The 15,923-nt window shown below is 41.1% G+C and overlaps 1 protein-coding gene across 1 annotated transcript in view; it reads left to right on the top strand.

The window, feature by feature from the left end:
* dok4 (docking protein 4) overlaps positions 1-15,923 on the top strand; it is a 31,860-nt gene that overhangs the window by 9,600 nt on the left and 6,337 nt on the right. The window contains exons 2-3 of the mRNA XM_070833449.1: positions 11,844-11,951; positions 15,092-15,206. Of these exons, the coding sequence (XP_070689550.1) occupies positions 11,844-11,951; positions 15,092-15,206 (223 nt within the window). The remainder of the gene's footprint in view (positions 1-11,843; positions 11,952-15,091; positions 15,207-15,923) is intronic.

The raw sequence follows: 15,923 nt of genomic DNA, 5'->3' as shown, positions 1-15,923 counted from the left end.
CAGTGCTGCAGCTAGCTATGAATGTGCAGTACAACAAGTTGCATCACCCATATTTCGCTCTTTGACTTCCACTTTACTTCACCTGCTTTCTGCAGAAAACTAGAGGCTCCAGTCTGAGCAGAAAACACACGAGCACGCACACACCTGTCTGCTCTGCATAGACCTTCCAGGTAACACTGTGTGGAGTATTAGTATTAGTGGGAGCAGTTCAGCAGTCAGAGCCCTACCTGTGTGCCACTCATACGTCTATGTTGAGAGCACCACAAATGAAACTCCATTCTGGCAGACATCTCAAATCAATCTGGGCAAACGCTCGATATCACTTTTGGTAGAAATATCTTAAAAAACATCGATTTTTTGCGATTTTGTGACTGGCCAGTGATGACCAACATAACTCCTATGAGCGATCATCCACATCCCATGATGCAGAGCTTACCTCATTCGCCTGTGCAGACTGATGATGCGTCTGTACACAAAGCATCAGCACTTAGGCAGTGATGACATTTTGGCCTACCACATATGATGGAATAGTTGTGAGATGAATCTGAATGAAACACCCAGATGATCATTCTGAATCATTATCTTGGTAGCTGTTAGCGCTGACCTTGCTTTCTATGAGACGAGAAGGCCAAAGTCATCGCCAAAAATAGCAGCTGGACTATTACAGAGCCACTGTTGCTGAAAGGAGTCATATGCTGCCATTAGTCTGGAGGCGTTAGGACAGATCAGCAGAGGTGACAGTCTAAAGGTTGCTGAAGCACGTATGTAAGATAAGATCAGATCAAACTTAAATGATGCCTGTGGGGACGTTGGGTATAGAAGGATGCAATATTCCCAGAGGCACCTCAACAGCGGATCGATCCGCTGCGCTCAAAGCAGATTGTCCTGCTGGGAAAAGCTTTGTTGAATCTGATGGGAATAGGTCGCAGATGTTTGCCCATCTCACCTTAACAACTGGGAATTCAACCTCAGGCTCTTGGGTGATGGATCAGCACAGTGCTGATCGGGAGGGAAATGCATGTCTGCTTCTTAACAACAATCATACATGATATTTATGAGACTTTTAATTGGCAGATATATATATCTGCCAATTATATTTGAGGCAATTTGTAACAGACATATACTTTAGCAAATGTAAGAGCCCTATCAGCTCTGACTTTCTGGTCCCTCGTTCTCTAAAGAGACAAGTAAAGAAGAATTCTGTTTAAGAATCACACATAAAATCCATGATATTTTTCCGTAACACTCAAAACTAGTCTTTGTTTTCACATTTAAAATCTATTTGGTCTCGGTTTTTATGTGTATCAATTAAATGTTGATGCTTTCTTTACTTTGCTCCTCTGTGTTTTACCCACCATGCACCTGCCCTCCACAGCTTCTCTCCCACATGACTGCAGGGCTCTAGTGTGACGTTTTCACGAGTCTGTGAATGTGAAACATTGGGCACAGAGGTACGAGTGTCATGTCAAACATTTTATCTTGGCAAATGAATAGCACTGAACCAAGACCTTTAGCATCCAGGACCCATGTTGAAAATAGATGTATAATTTACAGCTGTTATATGCCACATACACAGTTAATCAACGTTGCATATCTTCTGCTACTATGTATATAATCATTTTACTATGTTTAATGCATGAATCATTCTTAACCTAAAGTGATTGAACCAAAATAATGTTAAAGAAAGACCATGCGATTAAAAGCTAGTAAGCCAGAAAGTGGATCTCCAGTAATGATTTTGCTGACAAATTAATCCTGGTAATTTAGGCAATTTGCCATATCTTAATCTTACATTCTTAAACTAGGCTGGTTAAACATAAACTGCTAAAAACAGCATGTTGACAGTGTTCCTGTGGCCCCGGTGACATTAGCATTTCACTCTGTTTAAATGATCAAAAAATAGCAGTGAGTGTTGCCTGGGAGCAGGTTTCCTTTAAATGTGTGGTGCTTTGTTTCAAAACGCCATATGTTGCACACAGCAGGTGTGATGTTCGGAGACATGTGGTCATCAGTTCCTTGATGGTGATTATATTTTGCTGGCAAGCTGTAATGCATGTATGAGGACACACGGCATTATAAAACATAAAAATCACATTTTTAAAAAGATGTGTTAGCAGTTCTAAATCACATGTGCTGATGGAAAGATTTAGAAATGTACTACAGCTTATAGTAGATAAAAAAAGATTTAAATTAAAGTGTGTTACTCTTCATTTATAGCAATGTACTGAGAGTCTAACTGAAACTAAATGACATGGATGTTTACAGCACATAGCTCTGCAGATCTTGCAAGTGAGATGAGAGCTAATTAGCTACTAGCACATTAAACAGCTAAACAACCTGTAAATGTCACTGTCAGGTTGGATGCCTAATGGTGTGGTCCTGACATTTATCCACATCTCTGCTAATAAAATCTTGTCCGTCCTCCACATGTTTGTTTACAGTATGTCTCAGTGCCCCCTGGCTGATAGTGAAACAAACACACCAGCCCATCCACTCCAAGTGCTTTTCTCCCCTTTTAGTAATAAAAAATGTCAACACTAAACTTTAAAGTCACTGACATGATTAATGACTGCAAAAATGGGATGAGTCTTCTGATTTAGTTGGACTTCCAGACACAAATAAGCCACTCCCTTTGTCCACGTCAGATTCACAGATGAACAAATGCACGCTCAGCAGGATTGTGACACTGTGGCAGCAGGATGGTTTGGTTACCGTGGCAGCATAAGGCGGTGGGTGGTTATTTCAGCAGCAGGGGGGGTACTAGATGACATATTACTCTCCTGGGAAAGAGCAGCCAGTCAGGAGTGAATTACCTGACCCTTGTTTTCTAGTTCATGCGCTAGTTCTCTGTCTCTGTCTATGTATACAATCATCCCCCCAGCAAACAGTATCTCAGGATTAAATGAGTACAAGCCTGTCACCATGACGAGGACACCCCTTTTAGGACCCCACTGCCATTCCCCACTGAGATGGCAGCGGACCTCAGGACCTCCAAACACTGCTTGCCCTCACCATATTCAACAGCACGGTGTTTGTTGTGAAAACCTCTGGATTTCTGGGATCCAGGACTCAAAATAGGCATCCAGTCATCACACACACACATACACAATCATCAAAATAGCCCAGCAGAGGATTTACTTCCTGTGCCGGCTCCAGAAGTTCAACCCGCCTCAGGAGCTGCAGATCCAATTTTATTTTATATAGCCCTAAATCACAGTTTGCCTCAGGGGGCTTTACAGTCTGTACAGCATATGGCACTATCTATCCTTACACCCTTGATTTAGATAAGAAAAACTCTCCAAAAAGCCTTTTAGCAGGGAAAAAATGGAAGAAACCCTTAGACACAGCTGCAGAGGAGGCATCCCTGTCTGAGGACGGACAGACATGCAGTAGATGTTGTATGTGAAGAACATACAAACTATGATGACAAAATTCCTGATACATGTAGGTTATGAAATCTGTGTGATCAATATGGATCCAGGATCATCTGTAGTGGTTTGTCAAGTATGTACATAACATTCAAATACATCAAAACAGGAAAATTCATTCAAATGAAGTTTTTGGGGGTTGTCTGCTCTTTTTAAATTTAATTTATTATAAACAACACCTGAGCGGCAAGAAGAAGAAGATGTCATAGGTGGAAGATAAGAATTAGCAGAGTTTTGGTTAAGGGGAATATTAACAGTGTCACACAACAGTGTGTTTAGTCATAATCTTAGCACTTTTTTTTTAATAACTTGGGATACTTGGGCACATATCATCATCAGTACTACTGTTACTTCTATCACAAAAAGAAAAAGCATAATAGAGCGTCCCCAAGGACTCAATAATCCTGTTAGATCACCCATTGGATCAAATCCATGTATTTTATGCACTTCAGCTATGCCTTGTATCATGTCGTCAACTAAATCAGCGTACAGCATATCATGTAAACACCTCAATAAATGGACGACAAAGAGGTTTTATTAATTTTGGTAATAAAACAATTATTAGTCCCCTAAATTCGCAATATTGGACTGTGCATCAACTGGGCAGAGTTGGATTAAAATTCATGTGAAATCATAACAACACTACTAATGATTTCTGAACATCTAGCACTGAAAGGTAGTGAACAGTCTGTAATTTATCTAAGGTTCCCACAGACACAATATAGTGAAGCAGGGTTATTTTTACAGAGGGTAGAGACAAGACCTCTGCACAGGAATGGTTTGCATCCAAGCGTTTACACTTGGCTACACTGTCCTGTCATTGATGAGCATTTAGTCTGTGTCAGAGTGAATTTGATCATGTGTCAAAAGGAATCTCTGTATCGTGTGAGAACAGTAGAGATACTGACACCTAGACAACCTCAACAGTTAGACGTACGACTGGAATAATCTACCATCATTTGCATTGATTAATTAGCTGTGTTTTGTCTTTTTCAATGGCGCTATTGTCCTAGCATGCTGGTTTATGTGTGTAAAGGTTACTTTACTAATCAGCATTCAGGTATTAATAGTGAAACACGTGGAGGAGAGCCAGGATCGCCACAACACGAAAACAGAAACCCCAGTAATGGTAACGTCATGGCAGGACTGAGGAGCACCTTTTTACAACAAGAAAGTGCTAGTGTATGTGTATAGTGTATACAGACAGGCAGACAGGCATTTAAAACGCTATGGAAGCTATTTTACTGAGTTCCCTTTTAGTGAAAGGCTCTGAGTGTAATTGTCTCTGCAGCCGTGTCAAAGTCAACACCTAATAACAGCTTATTCATATGAAATCACTATGAAATCATATTCATTTGAAAAAAAAAATAGCGCTAATTATTTCCAAATTCACATCGGCCACTACATAAGACCAGGAGAGGATGGCGCTTGGGTTGACAGGGGCCCCTTTAGTTTAGTTTCTGGGCTTGGGACAGTAGGTTAGCATCAAATGTAAGCAGCCGAAAAGCAAAGCCTTGATGGGAGTTGACCAAAATGTCGGACTTTGGTCTGAAAAGGCACGAAAAGATGCTCAAAGTGGCCAACTGGTGTGTTAAAGATCGTTTTCCATTCGTCAGAGTTCATCAGGTCCAGTTTGATGAAAGCCTTGGATCCCTGGAGTGGTTCAAAGGTGGAGCTGCTTAAAGGAAGGGGGCATTTGTTCTTTCTGCTGATGTAATCCCGTGTAACTAGCTCATCATCTGAATCAGTCTGTGGAAGTAATGTAAGTGGATTTATGCGAGCTGGAGAGAATAGTTGCTTCATAACCCAATCTGCAAACAGCAATCATATGTTGAGAGGTATATGTGTTCATAAGTGAAGCCCCATAACAATGGGGCTGACTTCTAAGCTAAGATAGCTGTAGCAGCAACAGCTTGCATTCCCTGTACTACATTCTGAAGACAGCATAGAAGAACAAAAAGCCATCAGCAGAGTCGTGTTTTGCACAGACAGATGAAAAAGGGATAATAGTTATCAGATGACTGTCTGACAAACCCAAAGCTGAAACTGATGTAAGAGTAGCCTTTAAGGGTCTGAATGCCATGTTTTCAATTCATTGAAGGGATTCGGGTTTAGAGTCCATACAGTGTAATTGTGAATCCAATGTGTTCAGTGGGTGGCACGCTGTTGCCTCACAGCAAGAAGGTTCCAGGTTCAAATCCCAGGGTCTCTGTGTGGAGTTTGCATGCTCTCCCTGAGCTTTCATGGGTTTTCTCTGGGTACTCCGGCTTCCTCCCACAGTCCAAAGACATGCAGGTTAGGTTAACTGGTGACTCGAAAGGAGAGTAGAGTCTGTTTGCAGGTAAACAACAACAGGTAAAAAATACAACAAATTCTGAACAAAAATCCACTACGATATAGGATTTAGAACCATGAGGCCAAATTAGAGTTAACATCAGACACAGAGGGTGTGTTTTGAAAATATTGCATCACTCCCTTTACGATAAGAATATCTGTGGCAAATGCTGTTGTTTTATTTGTGGTAAATCTATAATATGTTTTAAAGTGACACTGTGTGAAAGAGTCACCAACCTAACATGATTTTATTTATTTTTTTCAAAACCAGAACACTAGAACTTCTTCCGACTCTAAAGGAGGTGAAACATGTTTTTGGAAAGATGTACGGAGATAAAGCCAAGCTGTGTGTGTGTCAGCAGCTTGAACAGCATCTATAAAGAGTCCCACATATTTGCACACTTTTGTACAAAGTTAATACCTACAGCCAGTGAATGGAACTGCTAAAGCAAGAAGCTGACAGTTTATAACCTGTTATCCAGAGACTATTTGCTCTGTAACAACCTTCACATCAAGTCTCACAAGACTCGCAGACACAAGGTAGTTTAGGCAACCATGTGTAGCCTACAACTACATGAACGCACAACTTTTACTCCACACTGAGGATTTTGACAGGATTTCAGCAAAGAATTGCATAGAAAAGGATTTGTTTCCACTTTGTCTACGGTGGAACTTTTTAACTGCAGACAAGCAAAAGAAATGTTAAGCACCAACACTGGCACTTGTTTTTTCAGTTTCTGAGCACATAGTTTTGTTTTACTTTGGACTTACATCTGAAGTAAACATTACTGCATTACACTTCAGAAAGGGCAGGTCCAGTTGATCATGATAATGTGATGATAGAACTGTTAAATTAAAGAACACCTATAGGCTGTGAAGGAGTGGAGAGGAGAGGAGGGGAAAACTCAGACATTTACACAAAATTATCAACAATAAATAAAAATTATGGTCATAGCAGCGGGTGCAACAAGCATCAATAAGGTGTGTTTCTAGGCAACACAGTGGTTGTTGGCATTTTAGTCCATACAGTGAAAGGTTAGACAAAATGCTCTCCTATGCAATATGATTATATCACTGTCAGATTGGATGAGTGGATCATCTTTATGGAAATAATTAGGTCTCTTTGGTCCTTTATATTCTTAGTTGGACCTTATTATAGGGACCCTATAATAAGGTTTATTTCTAAAGGAGCTGCAGTGGTGGATGACTGACTGTACATGTAGCTGATACAGTAGATGCTCTCCCTGGTTCCTCGCGACGTGTTAGATCAAGTCAACATCAACATTTTACAAAACAACACAAAACAAACAGCACATTCAATGCAAATGGAGACTGTCTAAGAGAAACTTTGTGAATCGTGAATCCAATAACTGTGGAAAGTTTTGGTCTCCTCACTGCCCTCCCCCATTAGACTCCCCCTCAGACTGAGCTGTCTGTTACTATTTGATAACATACCAGAAGCAGGGAGTAAAATCTTTTCTCATCAATAAAGCTTCATTTTTTCTTAATACATCATTGTTTATTTGTTGTTTATATTTTGTATTATTAATCTGAATCTACAAAGTCGACCAAAGTTACCAGTTAAAAGTCCAGTATTTGCCACTGAAGGGTAGTGCAGTAGATGTAGAGGGTATCAGAAAATGGAAATGCTGTTGTACTAACATGGTGTATTAACATGGTGCATCTCTGTCCTCACTGCATCTGCATTTAAGAGGAGATATTAGCAGGCAGCATGTTAACAGAGGATGATGTATTGAACTGGATCTACTGAGGTCTGGTTGTGTGTTACCATCAGATTGTTTTAGCCTTGAACCTGATGACAATGTGCCTTTACTGTGTTCTTTTCATTTCCTATGAACATGTTCAGTGCCTCCAAATATATTGATAAGATTTTATTATAACTGTATGAGGTTGAATTGTGGCCGTGGTTGATATTTGGTAAATAAGGTCAGTATGTGAGTTTACTCATCTCATAGAAATCCCACCGCTGACCTGAGCTCTCCATCACTCACAGTGTGTATCTGGAGGACAGGATGAGTAAAAAGCTGCCTTAGTCTTAGTCAGTCAGGTGCTTCACACACACAGATCGTGTCTGCAGAGTCACTGACAACCACAGCGCACCTTTGCACAGCGTCATTTTCATAGTAAACTATCAGCACAATGTGGTAATGGCTACAAGTGGTGTAGATCTGTGGCATGCTTCCCCGACAGCATGCCTCCCTCCGCAAGGAAAAAAAAACACTTGTTTGACTTAAGATTCTTACAATTCTGTCACCCTGACAGCTGCCTCGGGGTCCCTCTGCAAGTCTGCGCCTGGCATCATCCTGACAGGTGTAATATCATCTACTGAGTGCCGTAACATTTTCTCCTCTAAAATACTGTATCTCCGTGACTTTCACATCCCCTTGACCACCTCTCGTATTAGTCATGCACCAATGCTTTAGAAAGACACATTAGAGTCTAACTTCACATCAAACCGTTCTCCCTTCATGTCTGTCACAGTAAAGCTCTGTTCCAACACCTCACTGTTCGCTGCACTCTTCATATTTTCCAATGGTTTCATGTTTTCTAACAGAGCTACTGATACTGCTGAACTGTTCTGTTACTGTCGCTGGTTTCCAACAGCAGGACTTGAAGTTCTGTGGTGTGAAATTGTTCTTCTTACTCTTTGGTAACAGTTTCAGGGGTGCTGATTATGCACTTTCACTGATCCAGTGACAGTTAATGACACAACAAAGCAACAGTGAGAGTTGGGCGACCACCTGAAGTGTGGCTCAGAGGTGGAGTGGGGTGTCCGTCAATCGGGACATCGGCAGATTGGCTCCTCTGGTCCAAAGTGTGTTTTCGGGCAACACCCCGAAATGGTTCCTCTTACTGGCCTCCGTCAGGTTTTATGAACGATGTGTGAATGGGTGATTGGGAATGTTGTGTTACTATACAAGTTCAGTCCATTTACAACAAAACACAAATATAATGCAAATAAGAACACAGTTACATTTTATGGGAATTAATTTGTGGTGTGTTTGCTAACTATGATGTTTCTGAATCCTCTCTTTGGCCTTTGGTTTGAGACTCAACAAAAGTAATGGTCAAAGCTAAAAGTTGTCCTTCTTATGACAAGCGGATTTCTATATTATAAAGTGTATAAGTGTAGTTGTGAAGCCAGTGAATGAATCAAAGGGCCTAAAGAGCCCACAGGTGAAAGACTCCAGGATGAGTGTGGCTTCTCTCTTAAGAGTTTCTCATTTTTACTTTACTAAAATTCACAAAAAGTGCATCTCACAAGTTCTTTTTGACTTGATTTTGATGGTGTGGTATTGTCCAGCTCTGCAGTACCCCTCAGCTTTTTGCATCTTTCTGTTCATTGTTTTGATTTTGAAGAAAGATCATTGATTTCATATATTAGCTTCTGGTGGAAGCGTTCTCGATTAACCTTGGTTGCATCTGTTGTGTCCTCTTTGTCTTTTTAGCTCACCCTCCACATCATCCTCCTCCCTCCTCCCCTTCAGCTCTCCTTTCCCCGTATCTCCTCACCATCCTGTGTGTAAAGCAATCAGGTCTCAGCAGACAGACTGGCAGTGAGGAGCGCTAAGCGAAGTTAAAGCGAGCAGACCGGGGAGGGGGAAGATAGAAAGTGTTAATTGCTCCCTTCTCACAGCTTCAAAGATAAAGCTGATGTGAAACAGTTTGGCGTTGCTGTTATTCCAGAGGGGTTTGCTCACATGAAAGAGCAGGAAAATGATGTTGTTATGGCAGGCAGAGCATTAGTGTAATCTTGAAGTGCTGCGTCGACAGTTGACTTAAATGGATACACGCAAGGCGTTTTGAATAATGCTCAGCTCTTTTTCTTCCTCATTGCACATTTTCCCTTCAGTTCAACTGAAATTACTTAATAGTATTTTTTTTTTTTACCAGCCTATGAAATTTGAAATATTTGCTCCAAGCAGTTTTCAAATTTAAAAATGTGAATTTCGACTGTTGGAACATGGCTTGAAGAATGATTCATAAAAATGATAACTACAATTTCAGGGAGAAAGAAGATATGTGAAATGATGAAGCGTGTTATTGAAATTATTATTTACATCTCTTGTTTAACACCCCTCCATCCTTTCATATGTCGGCTAAGTCACTGCTCATCAGCAAAACAGAATTATTTACCAGCGTTATTTATTGTAGATTTATTGCACAAGAGCTTCCTGGTTGCAAAATGCTTAAAGTCTATAGATTTATATTATATTTCTAATATTTAAACCAAACAGTCACATGAAACCTTCTTATTACAAGTGCTAAGTAAAAAAGAAAAGAATTTCACATCTAGGCCTCCGAGCTCGTGTTGCTGTTTTGTAATATTTTCTGAAACATCACAGACCAGAGTGTAACGTAGCCGAAGGACGTGCAGTGAGCTGAACCGCTTTTTCAGTACTGGATGCCACCTTCAAATAAAACCCAAAGCTGAAAGCAGCAAGTTTTCAGCCTTTTCCCCGGGTCTTTCAATGAACAGTCGAATATTACTCGCACTGTGTGTTTGCACTGGATTTTGTCTACCTGATCATATCAGCAGGTACAACTACTATGAAGATAGTTAAAGACTGTAAATACTCTGAATGCCTATGGCAGTATATAGTATCAAAAATGGTATTTAAGACATTACTATTAGGGTTGTTAGGTGACAGCAGCGGCCATAATCTGTGGCATTTCCAGCCAGTGAGAGAGCTGCAGGGGCGTCCAGGTTGGCATATATTTGAAACCTCGTAACAACCAGGTCAGCTAATCAATAATCACATCTGTCAAAGTGTCCCCGGGCTAGCGTATGAATTGCTACCCGGTCATTTATTGCAGATAAATTTGGATAAGAGCATCAGCTAAATGCCATAATTGCAATTACAAAGGGTAGAAAAGTCATTTTTATGGATCAATATCCAGGTGTAAATGAGAGCAGCAAGAATCCTAATTTAAAAAGGGAGAATCCATGGCCTGTTGTGCTCAGATGACCCTTTAGAGGAGGTACAGGTGGGAAAGTATTGGATATCCATACTTGTTCAATAGAGATCAGGCCTGAGCCTCCCATTCTCTCTCTTCCTGTTACTCCTGAGACTGAACTAAGCTCTTGTAAACAACTACGAGGCTAAAAGAGAGCGAGAGAGAGAGAGGCGATGGCTGGCATATGAATTCATGTGCATGTGCTGTCCTGTGTACTAAACGCTATTTGGCAGATCACAGTTTTTGGGTTAACTAGGTGGTTCGTAGGGACATTTTGGGGGTTAAAATCACAAGCTCACAATTATACAGTGGCCTTGAAAGGTCAGTGCACTGCAGCTTAGCAATTTGACAAAAGCATGAAAACACAACCAAATACAGAAACACCTAAAACAGACAATCAGCAGAGACTTGGTGTGCACGTTTTGTCAAATCGAGAAAGATGATTTCTTCATTTGCTTGTGTTTTGTCCACCTGCTTTCTCTGGTTGAAGTTCATTGTGCTTTCACATGTACAATTCTGTGCATTAAGTGGCAATTTTTACTATCTATGGTCTGTGTGATCTAAAATGTTTTATGCTAAAAAAAAGAGCTCTTGAATTTAGAGATACAGAGGTCCAAAAATTGTGATTGCTTTGGTGGTTTGGTAAAATTATAAAAATCTTCTTTATTTCATCTTTTGTGTTTGAGCTTGTATCTTTTTGGAATCCAGGTTTGAACCTGCTGTCTTTCCGTGTGGAGTTTGTATGTTCTCCACGTGCTTGCGTGGGTTTTCTGCGGGTACACCAGCATTTCCCGGTTGGATGTTGGCCTGTACTTGTATGTCACTTTCTAGTCTATTCGACCACTCAAAGAGCAGCAACACGCTGCTGTATCACATTCACCAGTTCACGCATCATTCACACACTAATGGCTACCATGCAAGTAGTATGTGTGTGAATGCATTTAAGTGTGTGTAGATTTTAAGCACTTATTGTGTCACACAGGGTTTGGTTTTTGATCACTGTTTCTGATTAAAATAAAAGTAGTAGTAGTGAATATTAACTCTGTGTTTTACTCTGTGTGTGTGTGTGTGTGTGTGTGTGTGTGTGCACGTATATAACAGATCTATCGGCGTTGCTGGCTGGTGTTCAAGAAGTCATCCAGTAAAGGACCACGTCGCCTGGAGAAATACCCTGATGAGAAGTCTGCCTACATCAGAGCCTGTCCAAAGGTGAGCATGACACAGAGAGGGTGCTGTTCCAGGAGGATGGGGGTTCAGAAAAAGTAATGTATCAGAAATCCACAGTGTGTGGAGCACTGTGGACAATGCCAAGGTGCTCCATGTAAAAACTGAACATCACAAACAAAACACTGATTCTACATTTGTTAATCAAAGTGTTCACAATAATCACTGAGAAACAGCAGGTGGACGTGGGAGACACAGCTTCTTATGGTTTGTAGTTCACTTTGGCCGTCTCCCTCTCTCTCTCCCTCTCTCTCCCTCCCTCCCTCTCTCTCTCTCTCTCTCTTCCTCTCTCTCCCTCCCTCCATCACTCTCTACCTCTCTCTCTCCATCTCCCCCTCCCTCTTTCCCTCCCTCCCTCCCTCTCTCTCTCTCTCTCCCTTCACTTCCCTGTCGTTTCCACTCTGTCTACAATGGAGGGAAAATGGAATTAGGGCAGAAAGTTTATTGACAACCACGGAGAGCAAGCGGGCTAAGAAAGCTCTCTGTTTGTATCTAAAAGTGCTCTGCTGTGTGTATTTTATGTCTGTGGTGTTGTAACCCGCTGTATCTATTCTATCTTTATGTTATTCCCATGTAAGACAGACAGACAGTCTGACTGACAGGCACCTGGCCTGCCTGTGTGTCTGCGGTGGTACTGGACGCCGACAGGCACAGTCTGAGACAGTGCTGAGACAGTCTGTGTCTGAGAATATAAAGTCTGACTTGTGATGGGATGATGTGACCTGGCATGAGATCACAAATGTTGTCTCCTGTCACGTATTTTCTCTGTGGTGGGGCAGATGAGTCAGAATCTGATCTAGTGTTATTAGGTTCTTCACAATGCACATGATAGACATAGTATTAGCTAAGAAAGTGTGTGTAAAAAATACATTAAAAACAGTGCTTTAGAATTCTGGACTAAAGCTTTGTTGTTATATGCACAATATTTTAAGTAAAACATTTCAGCTCTTTACCTGCACTTGGAAATGCAATCTTCCTATTAAATGCACGCGTGGTTCCCCACTTGCACTGTACATTCAGTGCTAAAACACCTCCATACCTCCATACTGGCACAAGGCACTGAAAATGTATTTTACTGTAGACTTGAACTTGAAGAGTGAATTTCTCTAAAAGTGGGACAGGCATTGCTGCCTATCTGCGGCAAACTGTTCTCTTCTTTTGTTCTTCAGAACAAACAAAGCAGCTTCAGTCACAAGTCATGTTTATAGACAGGATAGGATATATCATACAGTTGTACATTTTAAAATGACTCTGTCATAAGGCCCCCCCCCCCAGAATGCTCCACCCTTAGGTACTTTTTTTCTTTACCATGGCAACAGAGGCACATGCAGGTGCAACAATGGGCAGATATTAAAAATTAAATAAGAGCCGCATCATAAATGCAGAAAACAGATAAAGCAGCAATAATGGATCACATGAGGATATTCGCTTTAGTTAAACAGCTGGCTTTCTCCTGCCTTTGTGATAAATGTGTGTGTGTGTGTGTGTGTGTGTGCATGCAGATGTCTGTACACCTGCACGCCTGTGTGTCAGGCGTCAAACACACATGGGTCTGCATGGCCAAGTTGCACTGATTTATTAGATGAGAGGTCTGGAGAACAGGCTAGAGTTAATGGCTAGCAGTAGCCAGTGTGGAAGGCTTGCATTAGTATAGTTATGTTGGCTGATAGCAACATAAGAAGGTCAATATATTTCCACACATACTGTCAACCTTCCAAATGCAATTAGAGTAGAATGGATCAGTTAAAACGCATGGGACACACATCAGATAGAGTTCTGCTCAATTAGGTATCTCTGGCACAAGAAACACAGAATCTAATCACATTTTAGAAAATACTCACACAAGCATACGTACATACGTCTCGTCCTCCGTGACCTTGTGTGTGTGTATGTGTGTGTGTGTGTGTGTGTGTGTGTGTGTGTGTGAGACAGTTAAACTCTGTTTCGCAGGAGGAAAAAAGCAAAGACAAAGTCGACGGACACACGCTGACAGGGATGAAAGCAGTCAGCCTCCACATTAAAGTCTGACTCTTCAGTGTCTGATCTCAGCCAGAATCCTTCTTGTTCTCTTCTTCGTCACGCTCTCCCTCTCAGTGCGCACTCGTCTTTCATTCTTCATCATCATCACCTCTCTTTCATCTGACCTTTTTTGTCTACTTTCACTATCCTTCACTTAGCATCCTTCAGCACACCGATGGCTGTAAAGTGAAGTCGTGGACTGACTTTGCTCCATTTTTTAAAATCTTTTTCACTGTGAGCACAATGTTAAAAGTTTTACTTTTGTACAAAATAAGTGTTATTCCAGATATAAACCAGAGTGTTCAAAATGAATGAAATGTCTCACCTTATGTTACTTGTGTAAATTTGACAGCTAGAGAGTTTTTGGTGTCACTTGCTTATAATTTTTAGTTTCATTTCTATCCAACCCTTAAAAGTGCTCCAACTGCAAGTCTTCTAACATTGTCGGAGAAGAAAACATACAAGAACGAACAGGACTTTTACTTGAGGTTGCTAAATTTTTTTTAGCACAGACTTACATTGCATTTATTTAGCTGATGCTTTTTTCCAAAGCAAAGTATAATATGTGCATACAACCATGTGGATACAACCCAAAAGTACATAAAATTCAGTAAGCTGAACTGCTTTAAGTGCTACATTTTAAAAACAAAAAAGAGACGAAGATAAAAAAAAAAAACAACTTCATGGGCCAATGTGTGGTCTGAACAGGTGAGTTTTACTCTGAATAGATTAGTTTTCAGTCTTTCTACCATTGTGGAGCCAGGACAGCAGACGGTCGGGATTTTGTTGTGCACTCTTTAATCAAACTGTACGATTTGCCATTTTCCACCTGAAAGCATGTTGATGAATGCGATAGCTTAAAAAAAAGCGATATCTTTTGGGATATGTTCAGGTGAAAAGTGCCTGTTACTCCTCTCCAGTGAGCCAGCAAATCAGATCATCCTCTCAACCTCTATTCCAGTCACCATGTCAGCTTGGAAGCAGGCCTCCGTTTTAACAAGTGTCACTTCTCTTTTCTCACAAGGTGCCATCAGTTTAATTGAAGTTACTGTAATCAGCTCTGATTGACCCTTTTTTAACCATTTTACCTTCAACCTGCTGCCTAGGTGACAGAGATTAGCAACGTTAAGAATGTCACACGGTTGCCTCGAGATACCAAACGACAGGCGGTGGCCATTGTCTTCACAGACGACACCTCACGCACCTTCACCTGTGAATCAGGTAATGTATGGATGCACTTACATAGATACATGCATAGCACTGTATTGGCTCAACCGTAAAAACACATCCTAATGCACTTAATCTTTTAGTCTAGTATTTTGGAACTTAATGTGAATGCTGTGAAACGTCGAATCAACCAGTGTCAGTTTGCAGTGCATCGTAATATGGGGGAACTGTATCATTCACAGTGATAGTGTCCTGTACCTTTAATGTATTGGATCAAGGTGTAGAGATGTGCATCATTGGCCTCAGTGACAGAGGTGCACATCCCTACAATGGACTGTGTGTGGTACTACATTGGCATTCTGGTGTGAGCAGTTACTGATTTGACACAATGTGATTCAACATGTTAGGATGTGATGCAAAAGAATAGGATGCTGTGCAATTCAACACGGTACAGAGAGTGTGATTTTATTTCTTCTTCCGACAAAACGTCTGTCTACTTGCACCCAGAAGTAAATAACTAAATGGCAGGCAGGAGACTCTTTGTCCTCATGTCAATGTCGATTTTAATTTTCACTTTTATTTTTGGACTATCTTAGTGGGGGCAGCATGGTGGTGCGGTGGTTAGCACTGTTGCCTCACAGCAAGAAGGTTCCTGGTTCTCTGTGTGGAGTTTACATGTTCTTCTTGTGCTTGCGTGGGTTTTCTCCGGGTGCTCCGGCTTCCTCCCACAATCCAAAGACATGCAGGTTAATTGGTGACTCTAAGTTGCCC

This window comes from Pempheris klunzingeri, chromosome 1 (assembly GCF_042242105.1).
Source record: "Pempheris klunzingeri isolate RE-2024b chromosome 1, fPemKlu1.hap1, whole genome shotgun sequence".
In the NCBI taxonomy this organism is placed as follows: domain Eukaryota; kingdom Metazoa; phylum Chordata; class Actinopteri; order Acropomatiformes; family Pempheridae; genus Pempheris; species Pempheris klunzingeri.
This window is presented reverse-complemented; position numbering and strand designations above follow the sequence as displayed.